The sequence below is a fragment of the Sciurus vulgaris genome (genome assembly GCF_902686455.1).
Source record: "Sciurus vulgaris genome assembly, chromosome: 7".
Lineage (NCBI taxonomy): Eukaryota > Metazoa > Chordata > Mammalia > Rodentia > Sciuridae > Sciurus > Sciurus vulgaris.
This window is the reverse complement of record NC_136467.1, coordinates 128,031,314-128,056,454: the sequence shown is the minus strand read 5'-3', so window position 1 is coordinate 128,056,454 and position 25,141 is coordinate 128,031,314. Positions and strand designations below refer to the sequence as shown.

Genomic DNA, 25,141 nt, shown 5'->3' with positions numbered 1-25,141 from the left:
AAGTATTTTTAAAAAATATTACTGGCACAGAAAAATGTTCATTTAAAAAGTTAATATCTACTTCAAAAGATGCATTTTGTTATCTCACTCCCCCAATAGTTAGACAAGAAATTTCAATGTCCTTAGAAATTATGTAGGAGTAAGATTTTAAAAGTGAATGTTGTGAAATATACTTTCTGGAAATGTTAAGGAGCTTTCTTAAGGTATCTACTATATATTTGTATCTTCAGGTTTTTCTCTTGGTACAGTCATCTTGTCCATCTATATATTTAATTGAACTACATTCTGTTGATTCACTTGTTCTTAGGAAATGAAACCATGAATATCATAATTTACTGAATCCCACATTTTTAAATGCAGGTATTTTCATGAATGGAGTCTCTGAGAAAATTAAAAAAAAAAGCCAGGGAGCAAGAATAGGCACCATATATATGTATGTACATACACAAACATAAATAACCTGCCTCAGTAACATGTATGTATCCAAAGTTATGACTGTATCATAAAGGATTCTATTTCTTCATTTTCTTATTCCTAAATGTACATTCTTTGAAATTGAGAGATTAAAAAAAATTATTATTTACTTCAAATCTAATCCTATTATAAACTAGTACTAAGTCAATTTAACCCATTATTCAGAAATAAAATGCTAAAAAGTAGGCATAAAAGAGGTAAATTATTGGCTGGGGATGTTTGAGGAAGGCTGAAATGAGCAACTAAAGAAAATAATTATTGTTTGCTCTAGAAAGAAAATTTGTGATACATGTAGGTAGGGAAGGAAAAAGATATATTATTATTTCCTCACCTGTGAAAATTCCACCCCTTCACTTTTCTAATTAGTTTTATAAGGTCAGAAGGTGGAACTTACAAATGAGTTTTCCAGGAACATTTCCAGAAACATCAGAATCTCTGAATCCACCACCAAGTTTGGGGTGTGAGTGCTTATTTCCAGAGCCAGAAAACACTGGAATTTGTTACTGTAGCAGGAAATGATGTCAGGCCCAGATTGGGACCTGGGGAACCCTGTATTCCTAATAGAGCAATTAGTACCAAGCACAAAAGTGACCAAGACAAAGATCTCTTAGGGAAACTGTAAAGAAGGAACTACTTCTGTACATTTTTATCTTCCATCTAAAATGTTTCCAGGTCTTCAAATCTCATGCTAAAATAAATTCTTGACAAAGGTGAAAATAAAGTTCTTACTGTCAGCAAGGTATGTTTAGAGACATGATTCCCAAAGAATTATAATTATCAAGACTTAAAAAGCTGAATATATGTGAGTGCATTACATGTATGCCAGTAGGATACTTGTGGATTCTGTTTCAGAGAGAAGACATCAGAAAATTTGGTAGCAAGATATTTGTCTTGTCAGCATTTCTCAATGTTTTTAAAAGGTTTCCTGATCTAATAAATTTGGAGGAGTTGCTTAGAAATTCACAAAATACATACATTGGTACTTCTTAGAAATTCACACCATACAAGGGTGATGTCTGCTCACACTAATTTTCTTCCAGAATATTCCCAAATCATTTAACTAAATAATATTTTGTTGGGTAGCACTTTTTCAGAACTTGGGTAAATAGGGCAGTAGAACAAGTTCTGAGAGACCCTGACATAGAAACATGCATGCATAGAAAGGATACCTATATGTTGACATCACCTATAAGTCACTAACTATAAATATTCAAATAGCATGAATTGCATGGAAAGTAATCATGAAATTTCTGGCATCAGACTGAGAATCCTACTGTTGTCTACACCTTTGAGAAGATTCTGAAACAAGACAGTTCACTATATGTCATACTTAAAAGCAAACTGAAAGCAGAGATTATACATAAATATTGGAAAACAAAAATATAGGGAATGGTGAATTCAAAGTAAATATTTTATTATACACAGCTGAAATTAAGCTAAGAATTCTTTTTTTGAACAGAATAATTTTTAGCTTATTTTAGCACAATAGAGCACAAATGAAAATTATTAAAAATGTATACAATAGCATGAGAATTAGGGAAAAATAGGCAGAAACATGTTAAATATTCTAATATTTTCTCATAATTTCCAGAGCTCATTTGAGTAACCTCTTAGTAAACAGGTATAGGCTATATAATGCTTATAACACTAGAAGGAAATAAAGAATGGTTTTAAAATTGGCAACAGTTATAAAATGAAAAGTTCTAAAAGAAAAGAAAAAAATATATATGTCGGTCAGGTGTACTGGTGCATGCCTGTAATCCCAAGTGACTGAGGAGGCTGAGATGGGACTGCAAGTTCGAGGCCATTCTCAGCAACTTAGTTAGGCCCTTAAACAATTTAGTGAAAACCTCTCTCAAATCTCTCAAAGTAAAAATAAAAAGACTGGGCATGTGGTTCAGTGGTTAAGCAACTCTGGGTTCAATCCCAGTACAAAAAAAAAAGAAAAGAAATATATCAGAAGGTATATTAAATAAAAATATAAACTTTAAAAATAATTAATGAAGCTGGACACAGTGATGCACACCTGTAATCCCAGCAACTCCAGAGGCTGAGGTAGAATAATCACAAATTCAAAGCCAGCCTCAGCAATTTAGAGAGGCCCTGAGCAACTCGGCAAGACCCAGTCTCTAAATAAAATATATAAAAGGGCTGGGGATGTGGCTTAATGGTAAAGTGCTCCTGGGTTCAATCCCCAGTACCAAAAAAATAAAATAATAATAATAATAATTAATGAAGTCAGCAAAATGGTGGTGTAAGCAGCACTAAATATGTTATTCTACTGAAACATCAAAAACAAGTAGAAACTGTCAGAACCAATGTTTTTAAAACTCTGGAAAACATCAAATATTTGTAGTAACTGCTGAACAAAGAAAAAAGTCAAATTACAAATAGTAGGAAAGTTTTGTGAAGGCCTTATTGTCCTTGCTTTAGCCACTTCCTCCATGGTGGTGGCCTTATAAATGACAGCAGCCTGAATTCCCAGTACAGGACCTTTGTCCCTTGTTACAGAAAAAGCAGAGCAGTCCTCACTTGCAAACTAGTTTATCTGTTTTAATCTTTATGAGGGCTATTGGACAGACTGATGAAATGAGCTCATCTTTGTTTCAATTAACTCAGAACACAGGCTAGAAAAGTAGTTGGCACTACAAAACCTGACAGGGTTAACTCAAACTATATACTCCTACAGCAAAAGTCTATGATTGAAATAAATGACAGATTGCTTAAGGCCAGGAGCAAAATCTGGCAAATACTTTTAGAGAAATTAGAATATTCAAAAGGCATCTATGTAAATGGGGTATTTAGAAAGCCATTATATATGCTCAGGGCAAAATACACTGCCAGAAAATACAAAAGACCCTTGGCTTTCTCTTTAGGTTGACCCCTAGGCTCAGTGAAAACCTTGCTAGGTGTTGAAAGAATATCCCTGAAAAAAGTCAATTTGCAAAGATTGTGTTATTTATTTTGTGTATGAGTGTGTGTGTGTGTGTGTGTGTATGTGTGTGTGTGTGTGTTCTTTTCTGTTTTTGCTTTATTGTGGAGCAATTGTTTTAGCTCCTGACATACAAGAAAATACCTCCCAAATTTAAAGGAACAGCAATTTCAGTTATCACACATGGCACAAAATAAACCCTTTCAAAAATAGTTTGGGGGTTGGGGATGTAGCTCTGTAATAGAGAACTTACCTAGCATGTTCAAGACCCTGGGTTTTTATTCCCAGCACTACAAAAAAAAAAAAAAAGTAGAGAAAGTAAATAAACAAAAACAAAGTTATAACCTTCAAAAATACGATCCCACGAAAACCACGCTGGACACAGAAATCACATAAGGGAGTTTATTAAGCAAAGTGTCTCCCTGCAGGGTAAGAGAGAAAATGAGAGGAAAAGAAAGGGAATGAGAAAGGGCGCATGCTAGAGAGAGTGGAAAAGTGAGGAGGACAGAGAAAGTGAGCAAGAGAGAAAGAAACATGAGAAAAGATGGTGGGTAGCTACCTGAAGCAGTTAAATTCTGCTGGGCTAACAGGGGAGGGCTAATAACGGAGGATACTTGCAAGCTGACTATTGAACCAATAGCTAGCTAGGATGTTCACAGATTGACAAGTGGTTGGGAGGTGGGGAAAATGGCTGCACCCAAAAGAGCAGCTTTGTATTACAAGTATATCCTAAAAGGGAAAGAATCTGATTAAATTTATAGATCACCTAATTTTCCACAACAAAAATCTTCAAGGGTTACAAAAAAAAAAAAAAAATAGAAAAGTATGGATCATTTAAAGGAACAAAATAGATGAAGAAACCCAGGCAGAGCAATTTTTAGATAAATACTTGAAAGTAACTTTTAAAAATATTCCCCAAAAGCTAAAGAAAATAGAGCAACAATGTGTGAATAAAATGAAAACACAAGCAAAGAGAAATTATAAAAAGGGAATCAAACAGAAATTTTGGAGCTGAAAAGACCACAAACTGAAATGAAAATTTCACTAGAAAGATACACCAAATTTGAAAAGGCAGAAGAAAGAATCAGTAAAACTGAAAGTGGGGCAATTGGTGTTGGCCTGACAAACAGAGAGGAAAAAGAACAAAGTGATCAGAGACGAACAGACCCTGTGGGACACCATCAAGTAGACCAATGTGTTAATTATCCCAGAAGAAAAAGAAAGGAGTGAATATTTGAAAAAATAATGTCTAAAAATTTAATAAATATGATGAAATATATGGAATGGCAGATCTAAGAAGCTCAACAATTTCAAGAATGATAAACCCCAAGAGACTCAGTGAGATGCACAAAAATAAGTCTGTCAAAATCAAAATTTTGATTTTGATTTTGATTTCTTGCTTTTAAAAGCAGCAAGACAAATCCAAGGTAATCTCTCCTCAATAAGAGTGACTTTTGGTTGTTCACCAAAAACCATGGAGGCTGCAGATGATAGCATGATATATTCAAGATGTTGAAATAAAAATACTGTCACTCAGGAGTTCTTTATCTTGCAATACTGTCCCTCGAAAATGAGAGAGAAAATACAACATTCCCAGATTAATAAAGCTGAAGGAGTTTGTTATTTTAAATTGAATTTACAAGAAATGCTAAAAGGAATTCTTCAAGTTGGCATTGAACAGTTACTCAAAACCATACGAAGAAATACATGTAAGTTTCAAACATGGGTGTCATTTACCCATTGAAGAAAAAGCCAAAATCACTTGGTTATCACTGAATAAAGGAAGAGAATAACATCTTGTCAGCCTCACCAGGAGTCTCAGTCATACTGTTTAATATCATGGAGAAGAAAGTTCCCAGTACGATAGAAGACAATAGAGAAGAAATCAGTATATAATAAAGAATTAATGGGAAATTTTTAAATATAAAAATCTACATGTTGTACCACAGCAGGTAAAAGAAAATTATACAGAAAAATGTTTATATCAAAATTAACAAAGGAAATAAAAAGAAACAAAAGAAAAGGTTAATAAATACTTATCATTTGACCGTATGTGAAGATTTATCTTTGGGTTATACTCTATTTGTGTATGTCCGTCTTTATAGCAGTACCACAGTTCACTTCTATTACTTCATTAAATTTATTTAGAGGATGACTTCATGAAGAAAATCACAGGTATCTTTAATAACCCTTTGCAGTGTTCACAGATTTCAATTTGAATCATCTTTTATTTGAATAGCTATTACTAATATTTGAAAATCTGTTTTGCATAAATTTTCATTAATCCTATAAAAGCATTGGGAGAGATAGTTCTTTTCATATTCCTTGCTTTTGATGATGAAGCTAAGGCATACAAATGGCATATGTAAAGATGCTCAAATAGCTAATTACTAGTTAATGCAAATCCAAACCTCACATATATGCTACTTATACCTATAGGATGAATACTATTTTTAAAACTCAAAGGTAAAGTGTATTGGTGAGAATATGGAGAAATTAAGATGTCTTATGCACTTTTGGTGCAAATATAAATCGGTGTTATCTAATCACCATATTATCTAGCCATAAATAAAAAAAGAAAGAAATACAGATCTCTGGTAATGGGCAAATAAAAAGTAAGTTCTTTTAAATTGACTTTACTTTTTTTGCTTTGTAACTCCAGTTTTTATTTGATATATTTTAAAAGACAAACACATAAAAATTATAATTCTTATCTTATTGGGCACAAAATGTCCAAATATGTCATTTTGTTATAGTAAAGCAGAGTATTTTGTATTCTTGTGGAGTGAACTGGTCATAATACGAATAAGGTTGTTCAAACTTTACGATGCTAAGTGGAATCCCCATGCTAACCACAAAGAAATGTCAATTAATACTTAAAAGCACATGTGAAAAGTATCAAAATAATTCACTATAAAAATCAAGTGTATATAAAAAGGCAGTAATGGAGGAAATGAGGGAAAAGTAGGTACTGCATGGAGAAAATAATTAGAAAAATTTCAGAACCAAATTTTTCCTTATCAGCAATTACTTTAATGTAAATGTATTAAACTCTCTAAAGTCAAAGACTGGCAGGATAGATAGAAACTTGATCCAACTATGCTGCCTACAAGACACATTTTTTAGATACAAACAGATCAGTAAATTGAAACTGGAAAGTGGAAAAGATAATTTCTTACAAACAGCAATTGATAGAAAATTTGGTGACTATATTGAAATCAAACAAAATAGATTTTAGACAGGTGCCATGGCTCATGCCTAGAATCCCAGCAATTTGAGAGACTGAGGCAAGAGGACAGCCTCAGCAAATTAGCAAGTTCAAAGACAGCCTCAGCAAATTAGCAAGGCCCTACGTAACTTAGCAAAACCCTGTCTTAAAATAAAAAAATTTTAAAAGGGCTGGGAATGTGGCTCAGTTGTCAAGCACCCCTGGGTTCAATCACTGGAAATAATAATACAAAAGAAAATTGCCTGATATCAAAGCCAGACAAAGACACTGTAAGTTCAGGGGGCACGATTAGCAGCCAAATGAAGTCGGACAGAAAGTGGCCAAAGCAAGCTTTATTGGAATTTGGCTCTCCGCCGAAATTCCCAGACCCTGGGGCACAGCTCAAGTAGGGACCCGGAGAAAATCGCTGGTCCTGGCTGCCCAGAGGTTTTATAGGCCAGAATGGGAGGAGGTCCTGGTGAGTGATGGGTGGATGTTAAGGGTCAGTGGAATTTTCTAGCCCACTTGATCAGGTCATCATTTGGCAGCCTGGCCTTTGTTTCGGCTGCTCTGCTCTGCCCCTTACAGTCGCCTAAATTCCGACCTAACAGACACTACAAGAAAAAAATCAAGCCCATAGCCCAGATATAAAACTTCTCAAAAAAATTCTAAAAAACTGAAATCAACATCACTAAAAGAATTGGAGTTGAGATAAAATGGCAATGAGTACTGGTTTCTGCTTTCATATCCTATAGCTTGTTGTTAAGCTTTATATTAACAATGATTAAAACATTGAACAGACTTTAAAAATCAACACCTTTCTTGTATCAGTAAGAGCGGTAAAGAATCTATAAATGGGAGGATATCAAACTAGGAAGACTCTACATAGAAAAGGAAACAATTAACATCCTGAAGAAAGAACCTGCAGAGAAAGTCTTTGCCAGCTACTATTCCAACAAAACTTTCATATCTAGAATACATAAAGAACTCAAAATGTTCAACACCAAAAAAACAAGTAACTCAATAAATAAATGAGCAAACAAGCTAAACAGGTACTTCTCTAAAGAGCATGTACAAATATTTAACAATTTTGTTAAAAAAAGAAAAACAGCTCAACATCTCTAGTCATCAAGGAAACATACATCAAAACTATACTGAGATTTCAATTTACTCCAGTTGGAATGTCAGTCATCCAGAATATAAATAACAATAAGTTCTGGTGAGCATCTAGGAAAAAGGACCTCATATAAACTGTTGATGAGAATGTAAGTGAGTGTTGGTCAATATGGAAATCAGTATGGTTGTTCCTTAAAAGTTTAAAATAGAACTCCCTTATTAGATTAGTCAGGGTTCTCTAGAGGAACAGAATCAACAGGAAGTATGTTATAAAAGGGGGATTTATTAGTTTGGCTTACATGACCAGAAGCTGGATAATCCACAATGGCCGTCTCCAGCTGGAGAGTTGAAAATGTGGGAATCACACAAGAAGTGGCAAAGGGCACTCAAAGAATGGGAGGTACCAAACTTTATTTTATGCTGGCAGGCCCAGAGGAGATTAGCACTCCAAAATTCTGAGCTCTCATTACCCATTTTTCATAATATTTATAGACTATCTAGTGTCATAATTTTTCTAGTCTAAAACAGTACATAATTGAGCACAAAGTTTCAAGAAACAGTATATTATGTGTATAAGGGTCTTCAAGTGGGAAGTGTTTACAGAAGCAGAATTCGATAAGGGAGACTGGCTCCTCTTACAAGGTCTCCTGTATCTCTAGCCTTGGGCCCCAGCCTTCACAGGGGCATTGGCACTTCAAAGGGACATGGTTAGGTCCCAAGGAAAGTCCTCTACATTCCAAAAGGAAGGAGTAAAAGGTGCTCATTAGTTTTCTTGAAACTCAGTTGGTGGAAATGAGGGAGGAGAATTCTCACTCTCTGAGGCACCTGTTCTTACAGACAGTGTCCTTAGTTCACTTTATATCCATCCAGACCTGGTTCAGTTACCTACTACATCAGAACCAGTAGCTGTGTAGTCCAAGAGGTAGAAACCCCAGAACAAGAGGGATCAACAGTGCTATCCTAGTCGGATACCAAGGCTTCTGGAAACTCCCTAGAAAATCACAGGCAGAGTTCACTTTGGAAGAGTAAAGAAGCAAGAGACGGATATCCTCAGGCAATCAAAGCAGTGATCAAGAACCCATTCAAGAGGAGTTGAGCTTGCATCTGCATCTGCTTCCTTCTTCCAATTTTTATTCCATCCAAGCCACCATCCTATTGGGTGGTGCTGCCCACACTTAGGAAGGGTCTGCACTTCAGTTCACTATCCCACATTCCAATCATTCCTAGACACACCCTCATGGACACACCTAGTAGCCCCTTAATCATCAGGCATCTATTAATCCAATCAAGTTGACAATGCAAATTAACCGATACACATATGATCCAGTTGTATGCCATTCCTCAGAATTTATCCAAGAAAAATTAAACAGGAAATCAAATTAAGGAACATAAATTTTGTTCTTTAAAAAGATGGTGAAATAGGGACAACTGGGAGCGCCGTAAAGGAGGCCGCTCGGCACAGCGCTGGGACTCGGAGCAACCACTGGGGCTCCAGCAGCTGCCCAGGGGAGGAGTGGCGAGGAGAGCTGTGTGGACTCAGAACACCGGGGCCTGACCTCAGGAGGAGGAGGAGGAACGTGGCCGCTTGGATTCGGAGTGACTGCACCAGAGCTACAGGCGGTTGCCAGAGGAGAAGCTGCGCGGCGAGCTGTTTGGACTCAGAACGACTGCTTCTGAACACCGGGGCCTGCCCTGAGGATGAGGAGGAGGAAGAGGAGCGCAGCCACTTGGATTCGGAGTGACTACACCAGAGCTACAGGCGGTTGCCAGAGGAGGGGCTGCATGGCGAGCTGTTTGGACTCAGACCACTTCTGAACACCGGGGCCTGCCTGGAAGAGTAGGAGGAGGGGGAGGAGCGCGGCGGGTCGTTTGGACTCGCAGTGACTGCATTAGCGCTCCAGGTGGCTGCTCAGAGGAGAAGGCAAGTGGTGAGTTGTTTGGACTTAAAGTGACAGCTCCTGAACACAGGGGGGCTGCCTGGAGGAGAAGCGTGGTGGGTCGCTTGGTCTTGAGTGGCCGCACCAGAGCTCCGGGCGGTTGCCCAGAGGACCCCTGCAGCGGGTCATGTGGATTCAGAGCCACTCAGAGCGATTGCTCCTGAACACCCGGGGGGTTATCTGGAGAAGGAGGAGGAACGGGGAGGGTCACTTCGACTCGGAGTGATTGATTGCCCAGGGCTACGGGTGGTTGGTGGGAGGTGGAGGCACGCAGTAAGTTTCTTGGACTCCTAGTGACCACACCGGAATACTGGGCGGCTGTCTGGAGGAAGAGGCATGTGGCGGGTCTCTGGGACTCAGAGTGATTGTACGGGGCCCCAGGTGGCTGCTCAGAGGAGGGGCCGCATAGCCAGGTGATTAGGTGCAGAGCAGGGTCCCAGGATCTAGGAGGCTTCTTGGTGGAAGAGCCGCACAGAGACAGGCTTAGGGCGGAGTGAAGGTTCCAGGCCTGCGGGCAGATTCTCTGAGGAGGGGCAGCCTAAGGAGATTCATCTGCGAAGGGTGAGGCTCCCAGGCCCAGGAGGTAGGGCCGAACCCCTGGGAACTTTGCAGAGGAAGGCAGCCCAGCCCAGGCGGTAGCTGTAAATTGAGGGGAACCTCTAGGAGGGAACTGACCAGCGAGACCTCCCCACCGGGTGAGTCTTCCCTGCCGGGTGAGGTTTCCCCACAAGGACGGTAAAACCAGACACTCAGGCCCAAACAGGCCTTGCCTCAGCCCGCAGCCTAGGTCCCCTTTGGATGACCATTGGTCAACAAGTGGAGGCACCTCTGCCCACTAGCAGGGAATATACCCCACCTGAAGGCCACCACTCCCAGAGAGGCAGCTTTCTTGTGGAGTACCGCATTATCAACTTCCTCCAAGAATTCAGCCTACTGAAGGCTAAGGGGGGATATATATAGAAATATTCAGGGACATTGTAAGTCAATAGAGGAAATCTGCAATATCTCAGCGGTCCACTGATACCTGAACAATATAAGAAAACAAGGAAAGAAAATGCTGCAAACAAATCTAGATGTTACATCAATAAAACCCAATGACAGCATGGCAGAAGAAATGACAGAAAAGGAGTTCAGAAGGTACATAATTAAAATGATCAGAGAAGCAAACGATGAGATGAAAGAGCAAATGCACGCACTGAATGATGAGATGAAAGAGCAAATGCAAGCATTGAATGATCGCACCAATCGACAATTAAAAGAGCAAATACAGGAAGCAAAAGATCATTTCAATAAAGAGTTTGAGATATTGAAAAAAAACCAAACAGAAATCCTTGACATGAAGGAAACAATAAACCAAATTAAGAACTCCATAGAAAGCATATCCAATAGGATAGAACACCTGGAAGACAGAACCTAAGACATTGAAGACAAAATATTTAACCTTGAAAACAAAGTTGAACAAACAGAGAAGATGGTAAGAAATCATGAACAGAATCTACAAGAACTATGGGATATCATGAAAAGGCCAAATTTAAGAATTATTGGGATTGAGGAAGGCCTAGAGAAACAAGCCAAAGGAATGAACAATTTATTCAATGAAATAATATCAGAAAATTTCCCAAATCTGAAGAATGAAATGGAAAATCAAGTTCAAGAGGCTTATAGGAATCCAAATACACAAAATTACAACAGACCCACACCAAGGCACATTATAATGAAAATACCTAACATACAAAATAAAGACAGAATTTTAAAGGCTGTGAGAGAAAAGAACCAAATTACATTCAGGGAGAAACCAATACGGATATCAGCAGATTTTTCAATCCAGACCCTAAAAGCTAGAAGGGGCTGGAACAACATTTTTCAAGCCCTGAAAGAAAATGGATGCCAACCAAGAATCTTATACCCAGCAAAACTTACCTTCAAATTTGACGATGAAATAAAATCCTTCCATGATAAACAAAAGCTAAAAGAATTTACAAAAAGAAAGCCAGCATTACAGAACATTCTCAGCAAAATATTCCATGAGGAAGAGATGAAAAACAAAGAAGCAAATCAGCAAAGGGAGGAATTATCCTAAAGGAATTGTCAAATAAAGGAGGAAACAAGTTGTGTCAAACAAATAAATAAATAAAATTTTAAAAATGCACCAAATGACCCGAAACCAAATCATATCTCTATAATAACCCTGAATGTTAATGGCCTGAATTCATCAATCAAAAGACATAGACTGGCAGATTGGATTAAAAAGAAAGATCCAACAATATGTTGCCTGCAAGAGACTCACCTCATAGAAAAAGATACCCATAGACTAAAGGTGAAAGGATGGGGAAAAACATACCATGCACATGGACTCAGCAAAAAAGCTGGAGTATCCATCCTCGTTTCCGATAATGTGGACTTCAAGCCAAAGTTAGTCAGAAGGGATAAAGAAGGTCATTTCATACTGCTTAAGGGAAGCATAAATCAGCAAGATATAACAATCATAAACATCTATGCCCCAAACAGTGGCTCATCCATGTATGTCAAACAAATCCTTCTCAATTTCAGAAACCAAATAGACCATAACACAATAATACTAGGTGATTTTAACACGCCTCTCTCACCACTGGACAGATCTTCCAGACAAAAATTGAACAAAGAAACCATCGATCTCAATAACACAATCAATAATTTAGACTTAATGGACATTTATAGAATATACCATCCAACCAAGAGCGAATACACTTTCTTCTCAGCAGCACATGGATCCTTCTCTAAAATAGACCATATATTATGCCACAAAGCTAATGTTAGCAAATACAAGAAGATAGAGACACTAGCATGTATTCTATCAGATCATAATGGATTGAAGTTAGAAATAAATGAAAGAGTAAAAAACAGAAACTATTCCATCATCTGGAGATTAAACAATATGCTATTATATGATGAATGGATAACAGAAGATATTAGGAAGGAAATTAAAAAATTCTTAAGAGGTAAATGAGAACAAAGAAACATCATATCAAAATCTCTGGGACACTATGAAAGCAGTACTTAGAGGGAAATTTATTTCATGGAGCGCATTTAATAATAGAAGTAAAACTCAACAAATAAATGACCTAACACTACAACTCAAAGCCCTAGAAAAAGAAGAACAGAACAGCACCAAAAGTAGTAGAAGACAGGAAATAGTTAAACTCAGAGCTGAAATCAATGAAATTGAAACAAAGGAAACAATACAAAAAATTGACAAAATAAATAGTTGGTTCTTCGAAAAAATAAACAAAATTGATAAACCTTTAGCCACACTAACAAAGAGAAGACGAGAGAAAACCCAAATCTCTAAAATTCAGAATGAACAAGGAAATATCACAACAGACAGGATTGAAATACAAAACATAATTAGAAGCTATTTTGAAAATCTATACTCCAACAAAATAGAAAATTTCGAAGACATCAACAGGTTTCTAGAGACATATGAATTGCCTAAACTGAACGAGGAAGACATAAACAATTTAAATAGACCAATTTCAAGTACTGAAATAGAAAAAGTCATCAAAAGCCTACCAACAAAAAAAAGTCCGGGACCAGATTGGTTCTCAGCCGAGTTCTACAAAACCTTTAAAGAAGAGCTCATTCCAATACTTCTCAAAGTATTCCATAAAATAGAAGAGGAGGGAACCCTCCCAAACTCATTCTATGAAGCCAATATCACACTGATACCTAAACCAGACAGAGACTCATCAAGGAAAGAAAATTTCAGACCAATATCCTTAATGAACATCGACGCAAAAATTCTCAACAAAATTTTAGCAAATCGCATACAAAAATATATTAAAAAGATAGTGCACCATGATCAAGTGGGTTTCATCCCAGGGATGCAAGGTTGGTTCAACATCAGGAAATCAATAAATGTCATTCACCATATTAATAGACTTGAAGTCAAGAATCACATGATTATTTCAATAGATGCAGAAAAAGTATTTGATAAAATACAGCACCCCTTCATGCTCAAAACACTAGAAAAAATAGGGATAGTGGGAACATTCCTTAACATTGTAAAGGCCATTTATGCTAAGCCCATGGCTAATATCATTCTAAATGGTGAAAAACTGAAAGCATTCCCCCTAAAAACTGGAACAAGGCAGGGATGCCCTCTTTCACCACTTCTATTCAACATCATTCTTGAGACTCTGGCCAGAGCAATTAGACAAACCAAAGAAATTAAAGGGATACGAATTGGAAAAGAAGAACTCAAACTATCCCTGTTCACTGATGACATGATTATATATTTAGAGGAACCTGGAAATTCCACCAGAAAACTCTTAGAACTCATAAGTGAATTCAGTAAAGTAGCAGGTTACAAGATCAATGCCCATATATCCAACGCATTTTTATACATAAATGATGAATCTTCAGAAAGAGAAATTAGGAAAACTACCCCATTCACAATAGCCTCGAAAAAAATAAAATACTTGGGAATCAATCTCACAAAAGAGGTGAAAGACCTCTACAATGAGAACTATACAACACTAAAGAAAGAAATTAAAGAACACCTTAGAAGATGGAAAGATCTTCCATGTTCTTGGATAGGAAGAATTAATATTGTCAAAATGGCCATACTACCTAAAGTGCTATACAAATTCAATGCAATTCCATTTAAAATCACAATGATGTACCTTACAGAAATAGAGCAAGCAATTATGAAATTCATCTGGAAGAATAAGAAACCCAGAATAGCTAAAGCAATCCTTAGCAGGAAGAGTGAAACAGGGGGTATTGCAATACCAGATCTTCAACTCTACTACAAAGCAATAGTAACAAAAATGGCATGGTATTGGTACCAAAATAGAAAGGTAGATCAATGGTACAGAATAGAGGACACGGACACAAACCCAAACAAATACAATTTTCTCATACTAGACAAAGGTGCCAAAAATATGCAATGGAGAAAAGATAGCCTCTTCAACAAATGGTGCTGGGAGAATTGGAAATCCATATGCAACAGAATAAAACTAAACCCATATCTCTCACCATGCACAAAACTAAACTCAAAATGGATTAAGGACCTCGGAATCAGACCAGAGACCCTGCAGATTATAGAAGAAAAAGTAGGTCCAAATCTTCACCTTGTTGGTCTAGGATCAGACTTCCTTAACAGGACTCCCATAGCACAAGAAATAAAAACTAGAATCAACCACTGGGATAGATTCAAACTAAAAAGCTTTCTCTCAGCAAAGGAAACTATCAGCAATGCGAAGAAAGAGCCTACAGAGTGGGAGAATATCTTTGCCAATCATACTTCAGATAGAGCACTAATCTCCAGAATCTATAAAGAACTCAAAAAACTCTACTCCAAGAATTCAAATAATCCAGTCAACAAATTGGCTAAGGAAATGAATAGACACTTCACAGAAGAAGATCTACAAGCAATCAACAAACATATGGAAAAATGTTCAACATCTCTAGTAATAAGAGAAATGCAAATCAAAACCACCCTCACCCCAATTAGAATGGCGATTATCAAGAATACGAGCAACAACAGGTGTTGGTGAGGATGTGGGGAGAAAGGTACACTCATACATTGCTGGTGGGGCTGCAAATTAGTGCAGCCACTCTGGAAAGCAGTGTGGAGATTCCTTAGAAAACTTGGAATGGACCCTCCATTTGACCCAGCTATCCCACTCCTTGGCCTATACCCAAAGGACTTAATATCAGCATACTACAGAGATACAGCCACATCAATGTTCATAGCTGCTCAATTCACAATAGCCAGACTGTGGAACCAACCTAGATGCCCTTCAATTGATGAGTGGATAAAGAAGCTGTGGTATATATATATAATGGAATATTATTCAGCCATGAAGAATGATAAAATTACGGCATTTGCAGGTAAATGGATGAAATTGGAGAATATCATGCTAAGTGAGATAAGCCAATCTCAAAAAGCCAAAGGATGAATGATATCGCTAATAAGTGGAGGATGACACATAATGGGGGGGAGGGAAGGGATAGTGTTAGGGTTAGAGTTAGGGTTAGGGAGGGGGGCAAGTATGGAGGAAGGAAGTACTGTATAGAGGGTAAAGAGGGGTGGGAGGGGTGGGGAGAAGGGAAAAAATAACAGAATGAATCAAACAACATTATTCTATGTAAACTTATGATTGCACAAATGGTATGCCTTTACGCCATGTACAAACAGAGAAACAACATGTATCCCATTTGTTTACAATAAAAAAATAAAAAATAATAAAAAAAAAGATGGTGAAATAGATAAACCTCTGGCCCAGTCAAATTAGAAATAGAGAATGAATTAATAATATAAAAAACAGAAGAGGGGACATTACTATAGGTCTCATGGGAAATGGAACAATAAATATTATAATCTATTCTATGTCAGAAATATGATAACCTAGATGAAATGGGCTAATTCCTTGAAAGACACAATTTGTCAGAACTTTCACAAGAAGAAATAGACTATCTGAATAGCCTAAATCTATTAAAGAAATCAAAACAACAATAATTATTCATAAAAGAAAGCAAATGACCCAGTTGGGGTTATGCTGGGGGCTATGCCATACAGACTATGCCAAGATGGCGCCTGGCAGCCAGCCAGAAGTTGTTTTGATCACATTGGTGGGTGAGGAGGTTGATTAACATAAGCACACCCAGGTGATTTGTCATTGGCCATATTCAATTAAGTCCATGCACACAATGCTTGCGCATGTGTTTCCGAGTGCTCCTAATCGTGCCTGCTCCGACATCTAGCTCCTCGTCTAATCTTTGCATAATTGGCGTCAGCCCTACCCTTCTACTCCTGGAGGGGATATAAACTGGCTCTCCTGAGCGCTGGGGTTCCCTGATTTCCTGAATCTACAATAAACGGTTCCGAATTCAAGAGCCTCGCTACTCATTTGTCTCCCGCACCAAATTGACTCTGCTGGATGCATCAGGGTTATTGGTGAATTACGTCAAAAGCTTAAGGAAGAAATCATACTAATTCTCTTCAATATCCTTCAAAAGACGGAAGCAGAGAGACTACTTTGAACTCATTCTATATGATCAACAATACATTAATACCAAAGCCAAGACAAAGACATTAGCAAGAAATAAAAACTAAATAGCATCATTTCTCATGAACAAAGATACACAATTCCTTGGCAAAATTAGCAAGTTGAATCCAACAATATGCAAAAAAGGCGTATTTTTACTGTTCTAAAAACTGTCTGTTACACTTGTTTATTCTGCCCTTTTTTTCCATCAACCCTTAGCAAACACTGATCTTTTTACTGTTTCAATAATTTTGTCTTTTGTCATACAGTTTGATCATGTGACATGTAAACTTTTAATATTGACTTCTTTCTCTTTTGTAATCTGCACTAAAATTTCCTCCATGGCTTTCCATTACTTGATAGCCTAGTTTTTTTTTTTTTTTTAAACACCGAATAATATTCTATTGTCAAGGTGTACCACAGTTTATATATATATCCATTCACCTACTAAGAGAGATGTTGGTTTCTTCCACGTTTTGACAACTATAAACACAGATGTAAAATAATATAATGGTAGATTAATTTCATTATGCATTTGACCAAATGCAACACTAAAAGGCAGTCTATGGAATGGAAGAAAATATTTTCAAGCCATCTGGTTGATAAAGCATTAAATATCCAACATATATAAAAATCTTCTACAACTTAAGAGCAAACAAATAATTCAATTAATAAATGGCCAGAGAACTTGAATAGACACTTCTCCAAAGAAGGCAGACAAATGGCCACCAGACATAGGAAAGCATACTCAATATCATTAATCATAATGGAAATGTAGTTCAGAACCACAATGAACATGCCACCTGATAGAAAAGATGTTAATAAAACTGTAAGAGTTGGTGAAGATATTTAAGAAATTGGAAACTTTATATTATATATCTCTATTGAATGGTGCAGCCACTGTAGAAAACAGCATGGAGGTTCCTCAAATATTAAAGGTAGAACTACTGTATGATCCAGCAATCCCATTACTGGGTATATATCCAAAGAAAATATAATCATTATCTGGAAAAGATATCTGCACTCCCTTGTTTATTATAGCTTTATTCACAATGACCAAGATATGAATTCAAACTCTACCGGTCTCTAACAACAAATGAATGGATTTTTAAATATTTTATATTTATATTTATAAATGTATACTTATATTTATATATATAAACATACATGCAATTTATATATATATATATATATATATATATATATATATATATACACATACATGCAATGGAATACTACTTGGTCTTAAAAAATAAGAAAACTTGAGACAGCAAGGAAGCACCTGGACTACATTATACAAAGTGAAACAAGCCAGGCACAGAAAGAAAAATACTTATATATTTAAACAAATTCATCTCATAGAAGTGACAGTAAAGTGGTGTTCAGCAAGGACTTGTGAGGAGGGTGGGGAAATATTGACCAAAGGATATAAAACTTTAGGAAGAATAACTTCCAGAGAGGTACTGTGAAACAGTTATTGTGGTTACTGACATGTCTTGTAGTCTTGAAAATTGTTGAAAGGTACATCTTAGGTGTTCTCACCATAAAAATTAATAATTGTGAAAGGCAATGCATAAGTTAATTAACTCAATTTAGCCATTTCACAGTATGTATATATGTCAAAACAATATACCGCACATAAGTATATATGATATTTTTGTCAATTGAAATATAAAAGCATTAGCAACCTAAATTTCTTCCCCCAGAGAAAAACTTTTAAAAAACTGTTTTGAACCACCTAAAGTTGAGCAATTCACTGGCAGTAGACCTTAATAAAAGAACTATTAAGGGAGAGGAAAATGATAGTGGATGGGATTTTGGATCTATGCAAAAAGAAAAGTAAGAACTTAGGAATGGTAAAAATACGATAAATATAAAATTATTTTCTCATTGTTTTAAAAAACTGACTCTTCAAGACAAGAGAAATAGCAATGTGTAGGGGTATACACAAAGCATGTAGAAATAAAATATACGCCAACAAAGAAACGGAGAAGAAATTGGAGTATCCTCTTAAAAGAGTCTTATGTTACATATGATGCTAAATAAGATTATTTAAAGGTAGATATTGATAAATTAAAGGTTCAAGTTATATAACCTTGATCATTTTAAAAATAAAGCAGTGCTTTTGATTATATTAATAATTGAAATAAAATAGAATACTAAAAGCATATTCTATTAATCTAACAGAAGATAGGACCAAGAAACAATAAATGAAAATCAAACAGAAAAATAGGAAATTTTAAACCAACCATACTGATAACCCTATTGACTATAAATGTCTCGTTCAGAGAGTACAATGAAGACTCGGCTCTCAGATGGAGTTTTAAGGTCTTTATTTTTATGGGAGAGCTCTGAGCCGAGTGCCTGGTTCTTCTCTCTCCGCCACCGTCTTCTTCTTCTTCTTCTTGCCGCACAGCTCTCTCTCTCCTTCTTCTTCTCACCGTGCAGCTCTCTCTCTTCGCTGCGGAAAGTACGCAGCTTTATAGGATGTAACAACCAATCACCTAACGGGTCAGGCGTTTGGCTCGTGGACACTTAATGGTGGGTAATGAGGACATGTACTGATCACAAGCTAAGCACGGACGGGGAAGAGATCAGTCAGCCAATAGAAAGCACTTCCTTAAAGTTTTTCTTTGCGGCTGGGATTCTCGACGCCATCTTAGGGCGAGGCCAGCTACAACTGTGGGCACTACAGGGCAGCGGCCTCCAACATCTCCCCCTTTCTGTTTTATTAATGGGCTTAGGATCAGGTCATCATGATAGCTCAAGTGGCGAGCACCATCCTTACCCGTCATCGGAATTCTGACCTCCAGGCATCAGAACCCTGTCTTAGGTTGGTATGGGCCCCCATGAGCCTATCTGTGACTTTGGATCCCCGGGATCGTGCCTGTCTTAGGTTGCATTACAACAAAACATATTCTTATCTGTCATTGGTATCTCACCCATCTTGGGATGAGGACCTGTCTTAGGTTGATATATGTCTCTGCTTGCTTACCCATCATTGGCTACCGATCCAGCATATTTACCCACACCTGGGGAGATGTGCCAGTTTCAAGCACCATAAGTGCCATTTTGATGGTCTGACATTCTCCCTGTTGTTGGCATCTTATGTGCATAAGGCATCGGATCATTAGTCCAAATCCCAGTACCATAAGTATTCCAAGAGCCATGATGTCTGCCCATGTTTTAGTAAAACTGAAGAAGTTTTTGAGTGATTTGAAGATTGCTGAAATAGGTTCAATGTGAACTCTAGTGGAGTTCAGTTTAATAATCTCTAATCCTAATTGAGTGGTGAGGTTATCAAGAGTATAAGACCAGTTTGAGGTTAGGTATATACCAAGCTGTCTTGTGAGATTAGAAATATGTGTCTGATTTTTCCACTCAACAGTAGTAACACATAGTCCTGGGGTAGTATAAATATACCCCAATCCCATAACTTGTTGTAACATGTCTACCTGTTGTTGTAATAAATCTACTCGCTGGTTTACTATAAGTATGCCAGCCTTTAAGGGGGCATCGATAACCTTTTGTGTTTGTAAAGCTGAGGTGGCTCTTTCAGCTACATTATTGACAGCTTGTGCTGTTGGTATTGTAGCAGCTAATGCTGTCTCTGCTGCCACAGCTGCAGCGGCAGACACAGCCACCGCTGTAACCACTGCTGCTGTAATGCCGAAGTCTCTTTTGTTTCTGGACAAAATCACGGGCAGCTCTTCATCAGTTATGGAGACTGGTAGAGGCAACAAAGTAGGAACACACATAATCACTGCAACAGAAAACTGGGAGGCATTCCAACATTGTGAAAGGAAGCAAGTTACGTTAGCATCAGAACAATTTAGGACGGTAGTACTATGGTTAGTTAATAGAAACATGAAAGGGGGTGACACACAGACTGGAGTGGGAGGAAAGTTTATGCTTCTATTACAGGTAAGAGACTGAGTAGCAGATAGGAAAGAAGAATTGTCCCAATTAGAGGAGTTCCACTGGCACAATTTATGTTCCGCTCCCAGAAGGCTGAAAAATGACTGTATATTAGTATATCCTTTTGTGTTAGAAAGTAGAAGCCAGTTATCATAGGGATTGACACGTTTCATTCCTAACTGAACATCATTATTGGTAAAATTATCTCCATAGGAAGTCATATTGGGTGAAAAGAAGAAACCATATTGAACAGGAGCAGCAGCTCCAGCATGTTGGCAATTAGACCATATGGGGGGAGAAGAATACTTAGGATTGCAAGGGGGATCGATTCGAGGAGTTACAAAGTCGTTTTTGTTGGCATGGTGTTTGCGTGGTGTCCATGCTCTCATGACGACAGCATCACCTTTTAAACTTTTTAAAGATTCTGTTGTTATGGAATCATTGTTGTCGCACTGCAAAGCTATCATCCCCACAGCTTGGAAGTTTGCAGATTCTAAGGCATTATAAAATAATCCTAAGGTTTGTTGATGTAGAGAAATACATGGGTCTTCAGTTGTAGTCTCAGCACTATTGTTGGACCATATTTGAAAACTCAAGTTTCCTGGTAAAGAAAAAGAAATAGCATTAAATGGAACAGTCTGTGAATCAAAGGGAACTGCAGGCAATCCTGTCGAGGCATTGGTACTAAAAATAGGTGGAAGAATAGAAGAGCTATTAGTTAATGGTAAAGGATATGGCCATGTTTTAACAATAGCCCATAATTTTCTTGTCTCAGCAGTTGTTGTCTGAGTCATAGTCATTATGATGATGAACACGACGAATGTCTTCATCTTGTTTGTCTTCATCTTGTTTGTCTTCATCTTGTTGGAGTGATGATGACGTCTTAGATGCGGGTCTTGTTAATCTCTCTGGGATCCAGACTGGTGTTTTTTCACCCTGCGGGAAAACACATATCAAGCCTCGACTCCAGAATAACACTGGATCCCGGCCTCTCCATTGTCCATTGAGTACATCCTTCCATTGTACAAGGAACTTTGGAGCCACTGTAGGATTTTTGTGTCTATCTGCGGCTGTTTTTCCATCTTTGTCCAAATTTAAAAAATTTAAAGTAAATAATGCTATGTTTAGTTTATCTTTAGGACACATGTATGTGTCTCCTATTCCCCCTTTTTGTTTATTTAAAACAGCCTTTAGTGTTTAATTGGCTCTTTCAATGATTCCTTGTCCCATAGGATTGTATGGAATTCCAGTGGAATGGGAAATATCAAAGGTACTTAAGAAATTTTTAAATGACACAGAAGTATATGCAAGCCCATTGTCTGTCTTATATTGTTTAGGCTTTCCCCAAGTTGCAAAGGCCTGTAAGCAATGTGATATTACATCTTTTATTTTTTCTCCACTATGTAATGAAGCAAATATAGCCCCTGAGCAGGTATCAATAGTTACATGAACAAATTTGAGATTTCCAAACTCTGGAATATGTGTTACATTCATTTGCCATAGATGGTTGGGCAATAGGCCTTTTGGATTAATGCTATTATTAGGTGAATTTATTATGTTACACAATTATTACAGTTTTTTACAATGGTTCAAGCTTGTTCTTTGGTTATATTGAATTTTATTTGTAAGGTTTTAGAATTTACATGAAATTTACTATGGAAGTTTTGTGCTTCTTCTATTATAGAAAAAACATGAGAGTCCCTTGTGGCTAGATCAGCTATATTATTGCCCTGTGTTAACGGACCTGGCAAGTCTGTGTGAGCTCTTAAATGTCCTATGTAGAATGGCTCTGTTCTACTCCAAATGAATTTTTGTAATGCTGGGAGTATGTTGGATATGGTGGAATTTTTATTGATTAGACAGGCGTCTTCCAGTTGTTGAACTGCATTAACAGTGTAACAGCTATCCGACAGAATATTTACAGGAACTTTATGAAAATCTTTTAATGTTTGTTCTATTGTTAATAATTCTATTTGCTGTGCGGAAGCCTTTGGAAAAAGAAATGTTTGTACCTTGTCTTTATGAAAATATGCTCCAGTAAAATTATTGGAACCATCAGTAAATACTACCACTGCTTGTCTTATAGGTTCCCTTTTTGTAATTTTTATTTGAATCACAGGATTTCTTAGATAAAATTATATATATGGATGTTTTGGATAATGATTGTCAAATTGGGCAGCAATTGTGAACATAAGAATTGCCCAATCATTGTTATTATTGCTTAAGTAAGAAATTTGTTCTGAATTATATGGGGTTATTATCTTGTCTGGAGTTTTTCCAAATACTATGATGGCTGATTTTAATGCCTTGAATATTATTTGTGCCATTGCTTCAGGATAAGAAACTATTGTTTTTCCTGGAGAGTAGGGTAAATGTATCCACATTAAAGGTACTTGTTGCCAGAGGACTCCTGTAGGGACTAAATTATTTGGAAGTACTATGAGTGATAGAGATGCTGACAGATCTATACGATCAACCTGTGCCTTGTCTAGTCTTTTTTGTACTACATCTAGGGTTTTTCTAGCTTCCTCTGTAAGTTTTCTAGGTGAAGAAAGATGAGCATCTCCCTTTAAGATATTAAATAATGGTCCTAAATCTTGAGTAGTTAATCTAAGGTAAGGCCTTATCCAATTAATATCACCTAATAACTTTTGAAAATCGTTTAAGGTATTAAGATGGTCGAGTCTAAGAGAAGTTTTTAGGCGTGTAATGATTGTTCTGTTTATTTTAGTGCCTAAAAATTTTTGAACTTGTTGTCTTTGTATCTTTTCAGGTGCTATAATAAGTCCTCTTGTCTTTAAATGACCTATTAGATCAATAATACTTTATCTTGTATTGTTTGTTCTGGGTGGCAAATTAATACATCATCCATATAATGGTATATAATTATATCTGGGTACTTATTTCTGATTGTATTAAAGCACTATTTACATAAATTTGACATATGGTTGGACTATTGGCCATCCCTTGGGGTAGGACTTTCCATTCATATCTGGCATCAGGCTGTCCATGATTAATGGAGGGGACCGTAAAGGCAAACTTTTCTGTGTCGTCAGGGTGGAGAGAAATAGAGAAAAAACAATCTTTTATATCTAATATTATTGATTTCCAGTCCTTTGGTAATGCTGATAAGACGGGTAGGCCCAATTGAATTGGCCCCATGGATTGCATCACGGCATTGATGGCTCTTAGGTCATGTAATAATCTCCATTTACCTGATTTCTTTTTTATAACAAATATGGGGGTATTCCAAGGTGATGTGGAGGGCTTTATATGACCTGCCTCTAATTGTTCTTGTACTAATTCCTGGGCTGCTTCAAGTTTTTCTGTATTTAGGAGCCACTGAGGGACCCAGATTGGTTTTTCTATATTCCATTTTATTTTAATTATTTCATCAGTGGCCCCAAGGAAAAATCCAATCCCTGTCTATCACCTTTTTGTTTAATTGATATTGGTTCCGTTATGCCTTGTTCATTGATTCCTAAGCCCTTTCCCCACTTGTGCCCTTGTTTTTTCATTATGTTTTGTGCTTGTTCCCTGAATATTCCTTCTGTGATTATTTTCATCCCCATTTGATTTAAAATATCTCTACCCCATAGTGTCACTGGGATTTGTTCTAAGACATATGGTTGGAAAAGTCCTTCTTGACCTTCTGGGCTTATTCCATTGTAGCCACATGGAGCTCTTTTTTGGTTCTGTGGCAATACCTAATCCTCTCGATGTTTGATTTGCCTTTTGTGTGGGCCAATCCTTTGGCCAGTCTTTTTCTGCTATGATACTTGTGTCTCCTCCCGTGTCTAACAATCCATTTATAATTTTTCCTTTTATAATTAATTCTAACATAGGTCTGTGTTTTAGTTCCATAGTAAGGCAGGCCAAATCGATACCTGTAGATCCCATACCCTTATCTCCCCTAAAACCTTGTTGTGATGGGAATGAGCCATGAAGACTAGGTAGTATACAAAGCTGAGCTATTCGGTCTCCCAGAGAAATGGAAATAATGCCCTGAGGTGATGAAGCAAGCACTTTAATTTCTCCTGTATAATCTTGATCTATGACTCCTGGAACTATCATTAGTCCTTTGAGTGCACTGGAGCTTCTGCCTAATAATAGTCCCATGGTGTTCTCAGGTAGGGGACCCTTAAAGTCAACAGGTATGACTTGTACTCCCATTTCTGGTGTTAGTATTGCTCTGGTGGTGGAACAGAGGTCCAGTCCTGCACTTCCTGGTATAGTTTTCCATGCTTTAGTCACTGCAGCAGCTATCTGCATGTAAACAGCAGGATTGTAATTTAATTGTGCCTGTTGTCCTGTATATTGACCTGTCCCCATTAACATTTCTATATCCCATTGTGGATTTCCTGCTGCCATATTTCTTCAAGCTGTGTCAGAAGAATATTCTTGCCATGCTGTTTTGCATACTAAATATTGTCCCCCAGATAATGTCGCTCTAGACACATTTTCCCCAATCATCAGGTGTTAAGTTCATGGCCCCTATTGGTTCTACTAACGACAGCATAAATGC

General features: G+C 37.2%; 1 protein-coding gene across 1 annotated transcript in view; it reads left to right on the top strand.

The window, feature by feature from the left end:
* Nucleotides 1-25,141, top strand: part of LOC306666978 (uncharacterized protein) — a gene marked incomplete at both ends in the record, with an annotated part of 50,687 nt that overhangs the window by 13,931 nt on the left and 11,615 nt on the right. Inside the window, 1 exon segment of the mRNA XM_079149230.1 lies at nt 20,240-20,442. Coding sequence (XP_079005356.1) covers nt 20,240-20,442 — 203 coding nt within the window.